Source organism: Mastomys coucha, unplaced genomic scaffold (genome assembly GCF_008632895.1).
Source record: "Mastomys coucha isolate ucsf_1 unplaced genomic scaffold, UCSF_Mcou_1 pScaffold6, whole genome shotgun sequence".
Taxonomy (NCBI): Eukaryota; Metazoa; Chordata; class Mammalia; order Rodentia; family Muridae; genus Mastomys; species Mastomys coucha.
In genome coordinates this window covers 99335193-99355047 of record NW_022196912.1, presented here as the reverse complement: position 1 = coordinate 99355047, position 19855 = coordinate 99335193, and the positions used below count along the sequence as shown (strand labels likewise).

General features: G+C 45.6%; 1 protein-coding gene across 2 annotated transcripts; it reads left to right on the top strand.

Annotated features, from left to right (window-relative positions):
• Positions 1–56: 56 nt before the first annotated feature.
• Positions 57–18532, top strand: Fam161b (FAM161 centrosomal protein B). Of its 2 annotated transcripts, none has more exons than XM_031355222.1 (9): positions 57–210; positions 4306–4628; positions 5861–6417; positions 7224–7561; positions 8368–8495; positions 15472–15636; positions 15865–15964; positions 16797–16939; positions 17282–18532. In XM_031355222.1, the coding sequence occupies exons 1-8, from the start codon at positions 157–159 to the stop codon at positions 16902–16904; spliced, it is 1773 nt and encodes a 590-aa protein (XP_031211082.1). In that variant the 5' UTR covers positions 57–156; the 3' UTR covers positions 16905–16939; positions 17282–18532. The 2 variants fall into 2 exon arrangements, with proteins under 2 accessions (XP_031211082.1, XP_031211083.1); XM_031355223.1 differs by having other exon boundaries at positions 16797–16946.
• The last annotated feature ends 1323 nt before the right edge of the window (positions 18533–19855 follow it).

Below are 19855 nucleotides of genomic sequence, written 5' to 3'. Positions count from 1 at the left end.
GACGAGTTTGCCTGATTGGGCGGGACAGACTAGAGACTGGAAGCCAATCCGAGGCTAAGGGCATGAAGGGGCGTGGCTAGCAGTACCTCGCCGCTGGTGAGGCTGTCACCGTTGTCACCGCTGCTGTCACCTCTGCTTCTCTCTCTAGTAAAGAAGATGACTGTGGGGAGGACTTCGGGAGGCCCTGAGTGCTCCGAGTGGAGCCGTGAGGTGAGTGGAGAAAGGAGGAAGCAGAATGCCTCAGCAAAGAATCCTCAAGAGTGGAAACTGTTTAGCGTTGCCGTGGAGACAGAGTCAGGGGCGTGTCACCAAAGGGCATAGAATTAAAATTGGCAGTTCTTAGGCACTTAGAGAATCAGTCCTAGGGATGTGGGTCTTTTGTGTCTTGTACCAGGCTCTGATATCAGGGACCGTATTAATAACAAACTACGAATTAACCTTGAAAATCTTTTTTTTTAAGGATTTTTTTTTTTTTTTTTTTTTTTTTTTTTTTTTTTTGAGATAGGGTTTCTCTGTGTAGCCCTGGCTGTCCTGGAACTCACTCTGTAGACCAGGCTGGCCTCGAACTCAGAAATCCTCCTGCCTCTGCCTCCCAAGTGCTGGGATTAAAGGTATGTGCCAACACTGTCTGGCTAAGATTTATTTATTTATTATATGTAAGTACACTGTAGCTGTCATCAGACAGCAGAGAAGAGGGCGTCAGATCTCATTTTGGATGGTTGTGAGCCACCATGTGGTTGCTGGGATTTGAACTCAGGACCTTCAGAAGAGCAGTCAGTGCTCTTAACCACTGAGCCATCTCACCAGCCCAATCTTGAAAATCTTAAAAGCGATCTCTATCTTCATATAATTATCCAGAAAAGGTAAATCTAGGGGACAAGTCATTGCCTGGGGCTGAGAAGATGAGAAGAAACGGGAAGAGACTTCTAAACGTTTCCAAGGTTTTTGTACTTGTTTTAGAATAAGGAAAATGCACTGAAACTTACTGTAGTTATGAATATGCAGCTCTTCAAATATACTAAGATTCACTAAACTGGATGTGTGTATCCTCTCAAACCCATTTTCTAGAAAAGAAAACAGATGGGTTAAGCTATTTGCCCCCAAATCTCTAAAAACAGAAAGTAGGCTGGCAGTTGCTTAGGGCTGAGGCTGAGAGGATGGTGTGGGAGGATTAAGGGATATGAACGACAACTAAATGGTACATTGGTACTTCAGGGCAGTGGTTCTCAATCTGCATCACCTAAGATCATCCTGCATATCAGATATTTGCCTTACGATTCATAACAGTAGCAAAATTACAGTTATGAATTAACAACGAAGATAACTTTGGTTGGGCGTCACCACAACATGAGGAACTGTATTAAAAGGTCACAGCATTTGGAAGGTTGAGGACCGCTGCTTTAGAGGAATGATGAAAGTGTTCTGAATTATCCTGTGATTGTTAGATGACTCTGGCTATATTAGAAACCGGAGGAGAATACACTTTGAATGGCTCAGTTGTATGCTATGGACATTGCATGCAACTTGAGTTGTACAATAAAGTTGTTTTTAAAACTAAAGAGTTTTAAAATATCAGTGCTCAAACTTGTAATCCCAGCAACTCAAAAAAGGATAAAGAGTTCAAGGTCGCCCTTTGACCCTGTCACAACTGGGAGATAGGGGCAGGGGAAGGAGAGAGATTTGCTGTAGATCACATGTTCTTCAGCAACAGAGCTAGGGTTACAGCACAAACTCAGATGGACCACTCCAATTGCAACTAATCATCAATAGTCCGCTGCTGGGCTTATACCTAGCACTCTAAGGACATCTCAGGCCACTGTCTTCCAGCCACACCAGCCTTCCTTGTATCACTGCAAGATTCAATTGAGACAACAAAAAAATCACCCTAACACTCAAGGTCACACACTCCTGACCACAGGTCACTTTCGACACTATAATGATGGACAAGCATGCACTCGGTAGAAACAATACTCCATCCTTTTACTTTTCTATGTTTATGGTACCGGGAACTGAGCCCAGGGTCCTGTGCATTCTAGGCAAGTGTCCTCCATGCAGCTAAATTCCCAGCTACAGATTTCAGTCTTTTCTTTAAGTAGCAATAGGATACTCTGTTTTGGTGACACAGTGTTCAGGGACTTGCAGTTTCTAGTGAGTTGCACACTCAGGAGAGTGAACAATGGCTATTCTCTAAGTGCCTGCTCATTAGGTTAAGGTATTAGTACATTTTTACTTAAACCATTGTAACTGGGCTGGAGAGATGGCTCAGTGGGTAAGAACACTGACTGCTCTTCCAAAGGTCCTGAGTTCAATTCCCAGCAACCACATGGTGACTCAAAACCATCTGTAATGAGTCTGATGCCCTCTTCTGGTGTGTCTGAAGGCAGTGACAGTGTAGTCATATACATTAAATAGATCTTTAAAACAACAACAACAACACTCTAATTTAGAATGGGTTTATCTGGATATAACCACATCATGAGATGCTTTTCCATCATGAGTGGAAGAGCATCTGCTCTCTGCCTAACATGCAGCCAGGGGCAAAAGCAAGGTCACCATAAAACAGTGTTCTTCCTGGGTCTATAATATAATTGCAGAATTACTAACACTTCTTTTTTCTTCTTCTTTTTTTTTTTTTTTTTTTTTTTTTTTTTTTTTTTTTTTTTTGTTTTTTTGTTTTTGTTTTTGAGACAGGGTTTCCACTTCTTTCTTCTAAATGATTATGCTTACTTATCAATTGTTTACCTTTGCCCTAAAATATTGCACAAATATCTACCTTTCTAGGCTGTTGTCATTCATCACAGTACCTGTCCAGAGTTGAGCCCTCTTCCCTACCCCACCTTTCAAAACAGTCCGAACACGCTGATCCTAATCTATCCCTTTGCACTTGCTATAGTTTTCCATGATGTTCTCCAACAAACTGATATATTTAATCCTGAGTATCGGTGCATTCCTGGTGCCCTCTGAAAGCCTTCCAAGTGCACACTTATTTATGTTATCCTCTTTTTTGGGGTGGGAGCTGTTTCGAGACAGGCTTTCTCGGTGTAGCCCTGGCTGTCCTGGAACTCACTCTGTAGATAGATCAGGCTGGCCTCAAACTCAGAAATCCATCTGCCTCCCAAGGGCTGGGATTTAAGGCACGTGCTACCGCTGTCCAGCTATGTTATCCTCTTATGTTCTCCCTCTGCTCTCACTAGAATACAAACTTCATGATTGTACTGGCTGGTTTTGTGTCATCTTGATACAGGCTAGGGTCATCAGAGAGGAAAGAGCCTCAGTTAAGGAAATACCTCCATGAGAGCCAACTGTAAAGCATTTCTCAGTTAGTGAGCAAGGGGGAGGACCCAGCTCACGGTTGGTGGAGCCATCCATGGGCTGGTTTCTATAAGAAGTCCTGGTTTCTATAAGAAGTCCTGGTTTCTATAAGAAGGCAGGCTGAACAAGCCAGGGGAGAAAGCCAATAAGCAGCACCCCTCCGTGGGCTCTGCATCAGCTTCTGCCTCCAGGTTCCTGCCCTGCTTGAGTTCCTGTCCTGACTTTCATCTATGATGAACAGCAATGTGGAAATGTAAGCCAAATAAACCCTTTCTCCCATTTGCTTTTTGGTCATGCTGTTTGGTCACAGCAGTAGAAACCCTGACTAAGATGTGACATACTAACCCATATTTTCTTATGTGCACAAATGGGTGGTTGCTGATGTTTTACAATGCTGGGGAATGAGGCCAACACTTGAGATCCCCTTGAGCATGCGAGGCAAGAACTCAACCACTGAGCTCCACTCGTAGCCCTTCCAGTATTTAAACTCTGATTGGAGTTCCATTTTCCATGTTGCTCTTTCTCTTAGATACATTGTCTCTCCACTAATCATCCATTCCTGGTGATGGTACGGAAACTGGTTAGAGTATGAGAAAAGTAAGGGTGTCCATGGGAAAATAAGAAAAGGAAGAAGGGTAAGAATGAAACAAATCCCAAGGGAACTGGGAGCAGAGTGTAGCCAGGCCATGGGCTGGATTCCCGGAGCACTGGAAACATACTGTGTGGTTCGGGCTAGGTACCCAGAGTGCTCTTTCTGTGCTGAGTGGAGCAGAGAACTGCCATTGGCTCTTCTGCAGCCTATGCTATGCACAGCCAGGCAATACATACATTGTGTCGTTCAATGCCTTGTGAATGAAGAATACATCTTACTTTCCATTGTTCCTTCCTGGTCCCTGATATACTGAAGCCTTCAAAGTGAAGCTAAAGCTGTATCTTGAAAACCTTTGAAATTAGAGTTTTTTTTAACTCTCACTGATTTCTATTTTGTTTTAGATATTTCCCCCCAAATCCTCCTCCTCAGACACTGAGCCAGAAGATGAGGTGTTTGGAGGAGGACTGGTTTTGCCCAGAGCTGGCAAACTCCATGAGTTCCTCAGCCCAGAGGAGGACACAGATTCTACTTCTGACTCCACCGGGAGCTTTTACAGAACCCCACAGGTTCTGAAGCAGAAAGGCAGGTGGGATCTGTTGGAGTCTCTCTTTCCATCTGATCCAGACAGTGATCTGAATGGCTCTGAGGATGAGGAAGACTTGGAGAGCTTCTTCCAAGACAAGAGCAGGGGAAAGCCACAGGTCCAGGACCCTCCATCTCTTAGGTAAGACATTGCACTCAGTCTTACCTAAGTGCCCCGGCACACCAGGGCAGTCATACCGTGTCTCGGGGCCTTGCCTCTCCCTCTGTAAGACCACCTCTGCATGCCGCCACTTATCTAAGATGCAGGCCAATTAGTTCTTGGATCTGCTGCATTTGTGATTCTTTTTAAATATATTCATGTCGATGGGTGTTTTGCCTGCTTGTATGTCTACCATGTTCATGCCTGGTGACCACAGAGAGCAGAGGAACACTGGATTCCCTGGAACTGGAGTTACAGACAGCTCTGAACTGCCATGTGGGTGCTGGGAATCAAACCCAGGCCCCCTGGTAGAGCAGCAAATTCTCTTAACTGCTGAGCCATCTCTCTAGCCCACATGTCTTGATTCTTACCCAGTGATCATCAGTAACTTTGGGCAACACTTAGTTCATGAATTAGTGGAACTGACCAAAGGGATGCCTTTCCTAAACATCTTTTTCTCCAAGAATGACAAGGTTCATTGGCTGTGTCTACATCTCTCAAAGAATATATGCTTTTATCTTTTTTTTTTTTTTTTTTTTTTTTTTTTTTTTTTTTTTTTTTTTTTTTGAGACAGAGTCTCATGTAGTCCAGGCTGGTCCAAAACTTCTGAACTTCCCAGTTACTGCTCTCAAAGGCTTCAGGCATATCATGCCACACTGGCCTTTATCAAATGTAATATGTACTCTCCTCCCAATAACCTTATAAGAGGTGATATTTCTGCCATTCTACATGGGAAATTCAAAAACCTGAGGTTCAAACTGGGTCCTTCTGACTCTGTGGCCCTGTGCTACTCGACTACACTGCATGCAGTTTTCAGAATGCAAAGTGGCAATTCCTGCATGAATTCTTAGACAATGGTTCCTTTTGGGCTGCGGGGAGGGCCTGTGTTGTAGCAAGAAGGGGAGCCTAGCAGATAAGAACTTAGAGACCTTTGGGGCTTTGGTTTCAAGACTAAGAACGAGGGGACGGGCGGGGGGGGGAGGCAACAGGGGTTTGTTTTTGTTGTTTTTGTTTGTTTCTTTGTTTTTTGGAGGGGAAACTGGGAAAGGAGAAATTTACATGTAAATAAAGAAAATATCTAATAATAAAAAAAAAAAGACCAAGAACGAAGTCTCATGGTTATGATCTGTGGGGCAGTGAGGAAACGGAGGGGGCTCTGGGAGAAGCCTCACCTCCTGTCTGCTGGGTCCACACAGAACTGCTCTCTCCCCCAGGTGTGGTTCCCTGCGGCGCTGCAGCTCCATGACTAGCCTTCCCTCTGACCCTGTTCCCAAGGCTCAGACCCTGCCAACCTCAGACTCTGGGCCTCCCTCCCAACACAGAAGTGTTTGCTCTTGGGCATCTTCCATCACTGTCCCTCAGCCATTCCGCATGACACTGCGTGAGGCCCGGAAGAAGGCCCAGTGGCTGGCCTCACCTGCCTCTTTTGAGCAGGAAAGGCTACAGGCCCAGAAGCAGGGCCAGGAAGAAGCGGAGTGCCATCGGCAGTTCCGGGCCCAGCCTGTGCCCGCGCATGTCTACCTGCCCCTCTATCAGGAGATCCTGGAGCGCGGAGAGGCAAGGAGGCGTGCTGGTATTGAGAAGAGGAAAGAGCTCCTTCTCTCCTCCTTGAAGCCCTTCAGCTTCCTTGAAAAGAAGAAGCAGCAAAAGGAAGATACTCCACAGAGAGACTCGGCTGCTGTAGCTCAGACCAAGGTCCCCCCAAAGAAGGCCACTTCTAGAAAGATCCCCAAGTCCATTCTAGAGCCAGCCCTTGGCGGCAAACTCCAGGGTAAGGATAATCCTGGCACCTCTGGCTGCCTGTGGTCTGGTGTTCCCAGAGGTGCTGCAGGAATTCAGGATCAGTTCAGGGATTCCAGTGGGGTGGAGATAACCCAACCCATGCTCCGTGAGCTGGGTCTGTCCTACAGTGGGTCTCAAGCTCCCAACTGCTGGGACCCTTTAATACAGTTCTTCGTGTGCTGCTGACCCTCAACGATAAAATTATTTCCTTGCTACTTCATAACTGTAATTTTGCTACTGTTATGAATCATAATGCAATATCTGATGTGTAAAATATCTGACATGTGACACCCACCCCAGGGGTCGAGACCTATTGGCTGAGAACCACTGGTCTGTAGAGAGGTCCTACCGCAACCCTGCCTCCAGGCTCAGCCTGGTGACCTCTCAGTAAGCACACACTACAGCCTCTGGACTAGCATAGGTATGGAAGCAAACACCATGAGACATAAAGGACCTCCATCAGCCAGTGCCATCTCCAGCCTGCCACCCCTGGGAAGGCCACCTCCCCAAGCCCTCATCTCAGAGAGGAGCGAATTCCTTGGGGGGGGGGTGACTGTTAACTTTGTTTGTTTGCTTGTTTGCATTTACCACTGGCTTTAGCACACTACTGTTAGTGTTTAAAGGAGGGATAGGATGGACCTGTGATTGCCTGTGCTTGTAATCCCACAAACTCAGGTGGTCAAGATGGAAAGTTTAGATAAATCAGAGACCAATCCGGGCTACATAGTAAGTCTGTCTCAAAAGGGGACGGGGGAGGTGTTCTCCAGATCTTCTTCTTTTATTGCCTCTTCACAGAATCTGAGCTCCTCAGGAAAATCCGCATCCAGATGAGGGCCATGGACATGCTCCGGATGGCTTCCTCCCCTATCAGCACCTCCAGTAACAGGGCTCCCCGAACGGCTACCCGTACCCAGGAGGAAAAGCTGAGCTTCCTACAGACTGAGTTTGGATTCCAGCCTAAGGTGAACCCTGTGGTCCCTGACTATGAGGGCCTTTACAAGGCTTTCCAGAGAAGAGCTGCCGAGAGAAGGGAGACCCGGGAGACAACTCGAAATAAGCCCTTCTTGCTAAGGACTGCCAACCTGTGTCACACTCCACGATCCTGTGATGCTGCTACTGCTGGCGGAGGGAAGGTGAGAACGAGAACCAGGCAGGGAGCAGCTAGGGTCAGGGTCTGCATCCTCAGGTATAACGGAGTAACCCAGACCGCAAAGGGAGGCACATGTCTTGACATTTTTCTGTCTTATTTTTTAATTTTGAACACCTGCTCAGTTGCACGCAGATCTACATTCTGTAAACTGAAAACAAGAACATTCCTTTTCACACCTCCCTAGAGGGATTTTGCAAACGTTGAGTCCAAGCAAGTCTCAGAGCCTCATCTGTCTCAGCTCTGCTTTCTGTTGCTGGGATAAAATGCCTTGTCCACAGCAGCTGAAGGGAGGAATGGCTTATTTTTGCTTTATTCCCAGGTTGTAGTTTGTTATGACTGGGAAGACAAAGCCGTGGGAGCTTGAAGTGGCTTTCATGTTTACGGTCAAGAGCAGAGAGCTCGTGAATGCACACTTGTGCTGCATTCTTTCTCCACTCTAACACAGGAGAGTCTTGTCACCTTAACATAGTCCAGACAACCCCCCACTGGCATGCCCCCAGGTCTGCCTGATCCAGACGGTTCCACATTGAGACTCTCTTCCCAAGTAATTCTAGAGTGTATTAAATTGACAAAACTAATCCCATGATTCCAAAGAACTCTTCTCAGTTGATTAAAAACATTAGGCCTGATATACAAGTGTGGACCTTGTAACTAAACAAGATCTTGTTCACTTTATCCCCAGGGGTAGGGGATTAAAGATTCTCAGTTCTAGTCCTTCCCTGAAACCGAGTCCTAATTAGGACAGAAACTAATCATGTGTTGTCACCAGTGTCACCTCCTTTCTTGCAGAAGTCCCCTCGGCCAACAGCTCCACCCCTGCCAAGGAGTCGTTCTCTGAGTGGTCTTGCTTCTTTTTCTGCCAACACTCTCCCCGTGCACATCACAGATGCTACCAGGAGGCGGGAATCTGCGGTCCGGTGAGTAAGAGGCCACAGCAGACTCATGGCAGGTTTTAGCTCCAAGTCCTGGAACTGGCCCTGCTGCTAGGCCTCTTCTCCATTATCAGAAACACCTTAAGGGCTGAGGGAATTCTCTGATGGGGCAGGACTGTGTGCTATCATCCTTTCAGTCTGTGTAAGACACAGGGTTAAGCTAGAGATGCCCTGGAACATTTACAATGTAACATGCAGTCTGAAACATGGGATTTTTCAGGATGAGCAGTGCAAGCTCAGGGAACTATGACAGCACAGGGAAGCCCAGGAGCGTGGTCTAACATCCTTTGGAACACGTGTCTAAGGTAAAACATGAGGACTAAGGAAAAAGGACCTGGGAGATGGTTCTGATGGTAAAGCCTCTGCTGTCCAGGCATGAAGACCTGAGTTCGGATCCCCAGCACCCAAGTAAAAGTGTGCCAGTGTGCCAGCAAGCCTCGCACTTCCAGGTGAATAACGGATAGAGAGAAGTGCATCCTCTAACTTGTTGGACAGCCAGCCTAGACAATACAGGAGTTCCAGATTCAGCGAGCAGCTCGGGCCAGCCAGATGGCTGAGAAGATAAATGTACTTGCTGACAAGCTGGAGACCTCAGTTCATTCCCAGGGCCCACATGGTAGAACGTGAGAACTGACTCTTGCAAGTTACCCTTGACTTCCACACACACACTGTGAGAACTGCTCCTCCAAAGGAGAAAGAGGAACACGTCAGACAAAGGCTAGAGAGAAAAGGAGATTCCAGAGAGAGAATGTGTAAGTCTGTGTGTGAGACCATGAGTAGTACTGTTTGCTACTGTCCAGCCTGCTGTCCCTTAGAGTGTGCTCAATGTCCTTTTCTTTCTAAAACAAAGCAAAAGCCTGGATGAAAGGGAAAGGTAGCCACAGGGAAGGCAATGCCAGGCTCAAGCATAGTGGTGGGAGCAGAGTCCAGCAGACGGAAGATGCAACGCCCATTGCCCAGGAGGTCAAGCTCCAAGGGTCACTTGGGGAATGTCTGAGTCTGCTGGGAAGCAGGAACCTATTTTCCTTTTCTATTCTTTTCTTTTCTCTTTTTCTTTTCTTTTTTTTTTTTTTTTTTCAAGACAAGGGTTTCTCTGTGTAGCCCTGGCCATCCTGGAACTCACTTTGTAGACCGGGCTGGCCTTGAACTCAGAAATCCACCTGCCTCTGCCTCCCAAGTGCTGGGATCAAAGGCGTGCGCCACCACTACCTGGCTATTCTTTTCTTTTTCTTTCCTCCCCTCCCCCTTCCTTTCTTTTCTCTCCTTTTGGTTCAGTACTGAAGATCAAACTCAGGACCCTCTGCAACTGAATCACACTCCAAATCTGTAGATTTTTGAGCCGTTCTGCTGACCTGTCTCTGTGGTGCTGCTCTCATTTAGTCAGCAGGAAGCCCTCTGCCAGGGCTCTGAAGTGAGCAGAAAGAGCTGTGAGCTAGCATTGAGCTAAGGCCTGGGAGAGTGCTACCCCAGTGCCTCCTGGGAGCTTCCCAGGGTACAGCAGGACCCTACTCTGTAGTGTCTGGCCCTTTAAGAGAACTGTTTTGTTTGTTTGTTTGTTTTTGTTTTTTGTTTTTTAAAAAAACTTTTATTTATTATATGTAAGTACACTGTAGCTGTCTTCAGATACACCAGAAGAGGGCATCAGATCTCATTACAGATGGTTGTGAGCCACCATGTGGTTGCTGGGATTTGAACTCAGGACCTTTGGGTTGAAGAGCAGTCAGTGCTCTTAACTGCTGTGCCATCTCTCCAGCCCCCTAAGAGAACTGCTTGACCCCATGATTTTCACTGTCAATTGCCTCTTGGACTTCTAGGAACAGGAGAGGATATAAAAAACGCCAGCAGAAGCTGAGTGGAGGAGGAGGGTCCAGGTAGGGTCAGAGACTGGGCTTAGAGGAGACTGGCTTTAGGAGAAGGGTTGAGTAGGGCTAAAGAGGAGACAGTTGGTGCAGAAACGAGACTGAGCAGAGTGAGCCGACAAGCTGAGCAGATAGGCTAGAACAGTTATAGTTTAAAGCTGCTGGTGGGGCAAAGGGGGAAGAAGGAATTGTTTACGCACGGTGTTGGAGAACTGAGGGAGGGGTGGTTGGGAAAAAAACCTTTGAAGGGGCTGGGTGGGAAACTGGGAGGAGGGCTAGCAACGAGTTGAGAGATCTGGTTACTGTTTGTAAGAAAGGGAGACAACATAAAAGAAAAAAAACCACACATTATAAGTGGCATCCACTGTGGGTCTAGGCCGAATGGAAGGTTTGATTTCAAGTACTTTAGAGCAAAAGGCAGGAAAAGGAGGGGTGGATACTTTGCTGAAGCTGTTGTTGGGGCACCCCCACCCCATGGTCTTCAGCAGCAGTTTTGTTTTCCTCTCCTTTTCCTCATTTTGAGCTATTTTATTTATAAAAGGGTGGAAAGAGTAGCTGAGCAACTGGGAAAATATGGGTGGGAATGGAGAAGCTTGGGAATGAGAAATGAAGGGAGACAGGCGGGCTTCTTCATCTTTCTTCCTTCTGAGAAAGTCACAGTGCAGCCAGAGAAACAGAGCAGACAAGGCTGAGAAAAGTCAAGCGCACGAAAAGGGAGAACAAACAGTTCGTTCCCAGTGACCGAAGCAGAGAGGGGTTTCCCCCAGGTACAGAGAGGGGAAGGACCTATGTCACAGGGCAACTGAGTCAAAGTGAAAAGCAGGATGGTAGAGGAGACAGGACAGGAGGCAGGGGTAAGCCCACAGCACCTTGTGAGGACAGGCAGTTCTGGGTCACAAAATCAACAGCTTTCCCAGTAGATACACAGCACATGCCTGCAAATGGGCTAATCCATAAGGTTATGACCAAACAGCACAGCATCCTGGAGAGTGGACCTATGGTGGGTTAAAAAGGCAGTGATGTCTTATGGGATGCCATATGTGAAACAAACTCTAAGGAACTGAGCTACTCCAAACTGGGGGAGGGGGAGTATTGGTAATAGCTGTACTAGAAGCTGGTCCTCAATTGCATTGGTTGTCATGGTGGAGACAAGAATCTAGGAATTTGGAACAGCACAATAGAGCAATTAGAGGAATTAACAGTGTGGGAGGGACCAGTTTGATAGGTGAAGGTCGGTATGCTAATATACAAGAAGAGGTCAATTTGAAGACACAATCATAGAACAATGTCATTTAACAGCTGAGGATCCAGGAAATAATTTTATATCATTTATAAAAATTATACAATGTTTGCAGTGTTGGTGCACACCTTTAATCCCAGCACTTGGGAGGCAGAGGCAGGTAGATTTTTGAGTTCAAGGCCAACCTGGTCCACAGAGTGAGTTCCAGGACAGCCAGGCTATACAGAGAAACCGTGTCTCGGAAAAAAAAAATTACACAAGGCTCAGGGGAAGCCTTTACTGATTTTTTTTTCTTTTACAAAGGTTAGTTTCAGCTGTGAACAAAGCCACATCAGACTATGATGCAAGATAAATGTTAATTGAGACTCTGACCCTTGCAAATGAAAACAGAATGCCAAAAGATTATCAGGCCGCTAAAAGCAAGGGCACACCTATAGAAGTGGATCAGCGAGATGATCTCTAAATGCATGGCGCTTTAACTGTGGAAGATATAGTCATTTGCAAAAGACTGTGAAAAGCCACTAGAGATCTCAGATCTCAAAATGTCTGGTGCTTTTTTAATTGTGAGAAATATGATCATTTGAAAGAAAATGTGAACAAGGCATCTCTAAGCACAATAGTTTTTTTCTAAATATAAACAGAAAGAAGGCCTAAATTTCTAGGGGTATGCAGGTGATGTGGCAAGGTTTGTCATTGGACCAAAGAGTGTGGGTCCAAGAGAGATATCCAAGGCAATTTCTTGCCAAATGGGGGGCCTAGCTCCAGGCCCTGCAACAAAAAGTACAAGCGCTCAAGTCAGAGTTCAAAGGTTCACAGAGCTGAGGGTGGAGGTAAGAGACTGGAGTGAGGAACTGCAGAACCCAAGGTGCTAGGAGATAAGGTGGTCCAGGATAAAGGTTCAGGAAGTTACAGGAAAGAGGCAATACTGTTAGGTTCTTTTCTCAGTCCTGGATGTGCTCCTTAGAGAAACAGAAAGATCACGTCAGACACCTGAAAACCCTGAAAAAGACATTCAATAGAATGGAGAGGCAAAAATCACAACAGTAGCCTGGCTGCACCACTAAGACCCCAGAGTCAGAGCAGTCAGCATGCAGAGGTGCTTGCTGTTCTCAGACTTATCCTAGCCCTGGGCCAAGTGTATCCAGGCCCAGGAAAGGCCCTGCAAATGCGAGGCAGCCCACCTACAGAGACACAAAATCAACAGCTTTCCAACACCAGGGAGCTGAATATTTTAGCATTTTAGCAGATTAAGCTTTTGTGCCCTTGTTCCTGATCTGTTTGAATGTAATTCTAAGTGCAGAATCTTTATTATTTTATCTTTTGGTGGAACCCACCACAGAACTATAGAATAGTTTACACAAACTGAGTGCTGCATGTTGAACCCAAATTGTCTACATTAAAAGAGGCTTGTTTCCAGATCTTGATGGAAATGGAAATTTGTATTCTCAAAGGACTGTGAACCTGAGTCACTGCACAGCAGTCAGGACAAACTCAGAGAGCCGCTGTAGTAATCTAAGCTCAACCCAGTGAAATGATGTGTTGGAACAACGGTCGCGTCTGGAAGTACCACACTAGGCCTAAACAGTTCCACGTGTAAGAGGTTTAATTGAGAGGGAGTAGGGGTAGTGGCTTGGAAAGAGAGGAGAGAGGAGAGAGGAGAGAGAGAGAGAGAGAGACAGAGAGAGAGACAGAGAGACAGAGAGACAGAGAGACAGACAGAGACAGAGAGAGAGAGAGAGAGAGAGAGAGAGAGAGAGAGAGAGAGAGAGAGAGAGAGAGAGAAGTTCCCATATATATGGGTTGTGACATAGCAGTCGCAGGTAAAGGTGGGAGGTGAGCCCAACGGATTCTGGGAATATGGTGGCTGTTGCCCAGTCAACAGGTCTGTGGACCCGACCATGTATCACCACAGGCTCTGGATGCTAACACCCAGAGAACACAGATTGACAATAACATGAGGTTTATTGATCCATGTAGGTGGGGTTGCCCACTCTCACAGTGGGGGTCAACCTCGAACTCAGAAAGCACACAACTTTTATACTTTACAGAGGGCAGATTCCTGCAATAGGGCTAGCTGGCTTACTCTGGTTGGTGGAACACAGGACAAAGGATCTCCTCAGGCATTGGTTGTCTTGCTCAGGGGGCTGTTCTTGGCTTAGTCAGCCAACCTCCCTATCCAGCTCTGTACCTGGCCTTGAAAAGTCTTTGGGAAGGGGCTGATTAACTAGGTGGTAGGAGGGGTTGTCGTCAGCAAGGTCAGCAAGGTCAGGGTTGTCGTCAGCAAGGTCAGGGTGACAGTTTGTGGTCTTTTTCGAAATTCACCACAGGAGGGGGTGGAGGGTTCTTTTAAGAATTGCTAATCTTAGCCAGGTGGTGGTGGTGGCACATGCCTTTAATCCCAGTACTTGGGAGGCAGAGGCAGGCGGATTTCTGAGTTCGAGGCCAGCCTGGTCTACAGAGTGAGTTCCAGGACAGCCAGGGCTACACAGAGAAACCCTGTCTCAGAAAACACCCCTCCCCCCAAAAAAAGGGAGATTTGCTAATGTTGTTTTCGTGGACCGTAACGTCATTGTGACCACCAGTTATTTTTGTTTTGGCCTTCTTAGCTTAGTATGAATGGCCTGATCATTCTGTCTTAACATTCTGACCATCAGAACTTTGTTTTTACATGTCCTTGGCTATCTCTGGAACACAGCTTCTCAGTGTCTGAAGCTGCTGCTGACAGGAGCTGGAATATGGCTCTCTTATTCTACTGTGAAACTTCCTTTCTACATCTCCAGAACTCTGTTTCACCTTATTACTTCACCGCCATGCTGCCTGTGCTGGCTCTTCCTTTGTGTGGGAAGTGGGGAACAAGCTCTGACTGTCAGTCCTCATAGGCAGGCCTAGTGTCTACCTCATCAGAGCCTGTGAGAGTTACATGAGATAGAACGGTCTTTGGTTCCTGGTTGGCAGCTCTGAGTACTGCTCCAGACAAGGGAAATACCTAACAAATCTACTGCATCCTGCTGGGTGCGGCCATTTCATTCAGTGTGTTCTGTTCAGTCAGTGGATTTCTCTTCTGTGGGAAATCACAGAACCCAGAAAGCAGGAAAGGCATCATCCATCCGCCATTGCCTTTTTCCTCAGAACAGCTGTTGAGATGGGGTTTCCTGTAGGTCAAGCTGACATCAAAGTCCCTGTGTAGCTGGGACATCCTGAACGTCTGTTCCTCCTGCACTGGGATTACAGGTCTGTGCCACCATGCCCATCCCCAGAATCATTCTTTTCTGAAAACATAGGTGTAGCAAGTGTATAGAAAATCATATTCTCAGAAACACCAACTAGAAGCCCGAGAGATGGCTCAGTGGTTAAGAGCATGTACTGCAGAGGATTTAAATATGGTTCCCAGTATCCACACTGGGCTGCTCACAACTGGAACTCTAGCTCTAGCAGGCCTGATGCCCTCTTCTGGACCTTGGGGCACTTGCATTTAGACCTGCACATGCCTCAACCCTCCACCCCAAATACATACATACACTAACAAACAAACACGTTAAAGAAAGAAAAGACTAAGCCGGGCAGTAGTGGCACACACCTTTAATCCCAGCGCTTGGGAGGCAGAGGCAGGCAGATTTCTGAGTTCGAGGTCAACCTAGTCTACAGAGTTCCAGGACAGCCAGGGCTAAACAGAAACCCTGTCTGGAAAAAAAAGAAAGAAAGAAAGAAAGAAAGAAAAAGAGAGAGAGAGGGAGGGAGGAAAGGAGGGAGAGAGAGAGAGAAAGAGAGAGGGGAGGGACAAGACTTAACGGACTGCAGAGAAGTTCCTAAGACTGCTTATACATGTGCCCAGGTCATCTGCTATTTTTGCTCTCTCCTTTAGAATGTCACTTGAAAAGAAGGACAAGTCAGACATGAGCATTCAGTGGTTGGAGATGCACAAAAAGAACTGTCAAGCCATGTCTAAATCAGTGACCTTGAGGGCAAAAGCCATGGATCCCCACAAAAGCCTGGAAGAGGTGTTCAAAGCGAAGCTTAAAGAGAACCGGTGAGTGTCCTCCACATTCAGAGGGAGTGCCTGTATTAGGTTCTAGCACATCACTGGCTTTGAAAGGGTAAAATGGAATCATTGGAATAAACCACATCATCAGAGGAAGTCACGGATTTGGCAGGCAGTAGGAACTTAGTGTATGTGTGAATGTCTCTGATTAACTTGCATGAAGGGTTTCTGATTTTGAAAGAGATTGGTTGCTTCTAGAAACCTTGTTAATTCCAGGAACAATGACCGTAAGAGAGCAAAGGAATATAAGAAAGAACTGGAGGAAATGAAGAAAAGAATACAAACAAGGCCCTATCTCTTTGAACAAGTTACCAAGGTAATCCAGACTCTCAACTTTTTTCTGCCTCGGGTCAAAGGTTTCTTAGAGTGGGGCAGTGGTGTCACACACCTTTGATTCCAGCACTTGGGAGGCAGAGGCAGGTGGATTTCTTTTTTTTTTTTTTTAAAGATTTATTTATTTATTATATCTAAGTACACTGTAGCTGTCTTCAGACACTCCAAAAGAGGGTGTCAGATCTCATTACAGATGGTTGTAAACCACCATGTGGTTGCGGGGATTTGAACTCAGCACCTTCGGAAGAGCAGTCGGTGCTCTTAACCGCTGAGTCATCTCGCCAGCTCCGGCAGGTGGATTTCTGAGTTCGAGGCCAACCTGGTCAACAGAGTGAGTTCAGGACAGTCAGGGCTACACAGAGAAACCCTGTCTCAAACAAACAAACAAACAAACAAACAAACAAACAAAGCAGGATTCTAGAAAACACAAAGTAGCCTGTGGTTTTGTTCTTAAGATATGTAAAACAAGATAGCCTTCTAGCTACTGCAGACCACACCCTCCTTCTGAACGTTTGTAACTTTAGTCTTCCTTGAGGATGGTCTAGATGCTTTTCAAAGGTGTGGCTCTCAAATTAACTAGGAGCTGACACCTCCCAGAAGTGTCAGAGATAGGAAGTTGCATTTATACCCTCATTTGAACAAGATCCCCATGGGACACATTTTATAACGTATGGCTAAAAATAAGGCTCTAAGTAATTCCTGCGCCAACTTTTGTCTAGCACTAAAGGTGGGGGTGGTGGAAAGGGCAGTATTATAAAGACTGATTGATTACCCAAGTAACTCAGAATTCTACTAAGGTCACTTCCACTCCACAGGCCCTTGCCAGAAAAGAGGCAGAACAGCGATATCGGGACACCCTGAAGCAGGCTGGCCTGGAGGAAGAGTTTGTGAGAACCAAGAGTCAAGGCACAGAGGCACTGTGATGTAAAGAGAGAGCCAAAGTCAAGGATTCTCACTGGTAAGAGGTACTGCTGCCATCCCCAATGACAATACCAGGAGGAAACTCCTTTGAGAAAACAGCCCTGCACTTACACGCCCCTGCAAAACACTGTCAGTGTAAGATGATGAGACTGCTCCTCTGCCTTTCCTTAACTTTATAGCTAACGCCCCAGCATCCCTTTCATAACTGACGTATCATAAGGAGAGAAAAGCAGAGCACTGCTGTTATTTCCAGTTTTATTAAGTCCAAGTAATTCCTGTTTTCTCTTTAAAATTCCATTCTACCAAATAAATTAATGAAAATGTTGAGACCATTCTTAAACCTCACAGATCCTTTCAATTTAAAGTATTGTTTTTTCAGCATCTATGAAGCTACAAAACTCAGCATCCAAGGTTGACGGCAGGATTTAGAAGACTCTACAACTGCCTGCTGGCCCCAGGCTGGAACAGCAATGGCTTGAACAGCTAACCAATCTGCTTGTTGAAATAGTTCACTCACCATATCACATCAGAGCCTCAAGCAACCAATTAGGGGAGGAGCTTGAGTTTAGAGGCATGGCCTCTGTTAGGGAATGGAAGAACAGAACAGAAATTCAGAGATCAAAGTGAAGCTGAGGGTGGAGGCACCCTAGCCCAGTGCTAAAGGCTCTTGCTTTGTACCTGACATGTAGGAGTAGGTATAGAAAATAAGGTAGAGCCCACACCTCTCAGGTAGGTATAAAAGGAACAAAGGTAGAAAAATAGGTAGCAATAAGGAAACAAATCCAGGACAGCCAGACCTAATACATTCTCATCAGCTTCCAGTAACCTGGAATCTTGGCAACTAGACATATAGGAATACTGTGTGTGAAATAAAGTATGTTTCTCAGTCCACATCTGCAGCCCTAAGTACAGGCCTTATCATTAGCATCTGACGCACTACAACAAGTCAATTTTTATTGAATGTAGGATTCTTTTTAAGTTTTTTTTAAAAGATTTATTTATTATTATAATTAAGTACACTGTTGCTGTCTTCAGACACACCAGAAGAGGGTGTCAGATCTCATTATGGGTGGTTGTGAGCCACCATGTGGTTTCTGGGATTTGAACTCAGGACCTTCGGAAGAGCAGTCAGTGCCCTTACCCAAAAGATTTGTTTTCTATGAATACACTTTCACTGTCTTCAAACGAATCTAGAAGAGGGCATTGGATCCCATTACAGATGGTTGTGAGCCACCATGTGGTTGCTGGGATTTGAACTCAGGACCTCTGGAAAAGCAGCCAGTGCTCTTAAGCACTGAGCCATCTCTCCAGCTCCCTTCGGATGTTTTCTTCCTTACCCCTTGTAGCGCCCCTCTTCAGGTTGTTGACAAAACTGTTTCCAGATATTGCTAAATGGCCTCTAGAGAGCAAAAATGTCCCAGATTGAGAATCAATCCTATAGAAGGCACAGACAGGTAATTTTGGAAAAACAAGTAATCGCTAGGGACTTGTCTCCATACCAGAGGATAGTTATGTGTGTCAATAACAAATGCAGAGCAGCAGTTCTTCTCCACCATTCTTTGAGAACACTATTTGCATATGTGAATTGCAGCACAGAGTTTACTTTAAATAAAACTTCTTTGACCACTGATTTTGTACTCATAGGTGATGTTTGGGATATTTTTTCTGGTCAATAATTGTATCATAGGCAGATAATGGGCTAAAAGAAGTGCATCTCTCATGTTTAATCATTTCTGGAAAAAAATTCAAACTATTCTTTATGACGGCTATTTTAGAAGACTTATAAATTGTTTTACTGCTGAGTCTGACACTCTGCTAACAGCCATCTGGGTTTGCCAGTTCTTTTGTTTGCTTGCTTTCCACTTTTTTTTTTTTTTTTGAGACAAGGTTTCTCTGTGTAGCCCTTCCTGTCTGTACAACTTGTATATGTGCTCAGGCCAGCTTCAAATTCAAGAGATCCACTGCTTCTGCCTCCTGAGTGCTAAGATTAAAGGCATGTGTCACCACCTCCAGCTTAGGTTTGCCAATTCTAAACAAAAACCACTGGTTTTGTGTTTTCTAAGGCTCCCTAGTTCAATTCCACCTACATAGCATGTTAAAGATAAGCCAGCACCCTATTGTATGGTACTAGTGGTTTTCTTTTTCTTTTTTTAAATTATGTACTGTGTGTGTGTGTGAGTGTGTGTGTAAGTACCCAGAGCCTAGCAGAGGGCTTCGTATGTATCCCTTGGAGCTGGGTTAGAGTGTTGCAAGCTGCCTGGTTGGACTGAAGTGGGACGCTCTGGAATAGCAGCAGGTGCTCTTTACTAAGCCATCTTTCTAGCCCAGAGAGTATGTTTTTCCTCTTTTTTGTTTTTGTTTTTAAACAAATTCTTACTGTGTAGCCCTTGTTGATCTAGACTTCCTATGTACATCAGGCTGGCATCAAACTCAAGAAATCTGTTTTTCCCTACATATTAGGGGACCTGGCTCATCAGGGTCTCTTATTTTTTTAACAGTGTCTCCTTGCAGCCCTGGCTGCCCTAGAACTTGTTCTGTGTCAAGGCTGGTCTCATACGAGACCTGCCTGGCTCTGAGTCCTGGGACTAGAGGCACGAGGTACCATTCTACCCTTAGCCTCCTTTCTCTATTTAATATTCTATCTTAAAAGAGAAAGACTGGGTAATTTTCTTGACCTCTAAGAACACATCTGCTATTAGACAGTGATAGTGTACATATGCCTTTAGTCCCAGCACTCAGGAGGCAGAGTTCAAGGCCAGCCTGGTCTACAGAATGAGTTCCAGGACAGCCAAAGCTACATAAAAAACCTCGTCTTGAAAAAAACCAAAACCAAACCACCAACAACAAAAATACCCCACATCTGTCTAAAACAATGGTTCTCAACCTAAGGGTCACATCAGATATCCTGTATATCAGATATTTACATTATGATTCATAACTAGCAAAATTACAG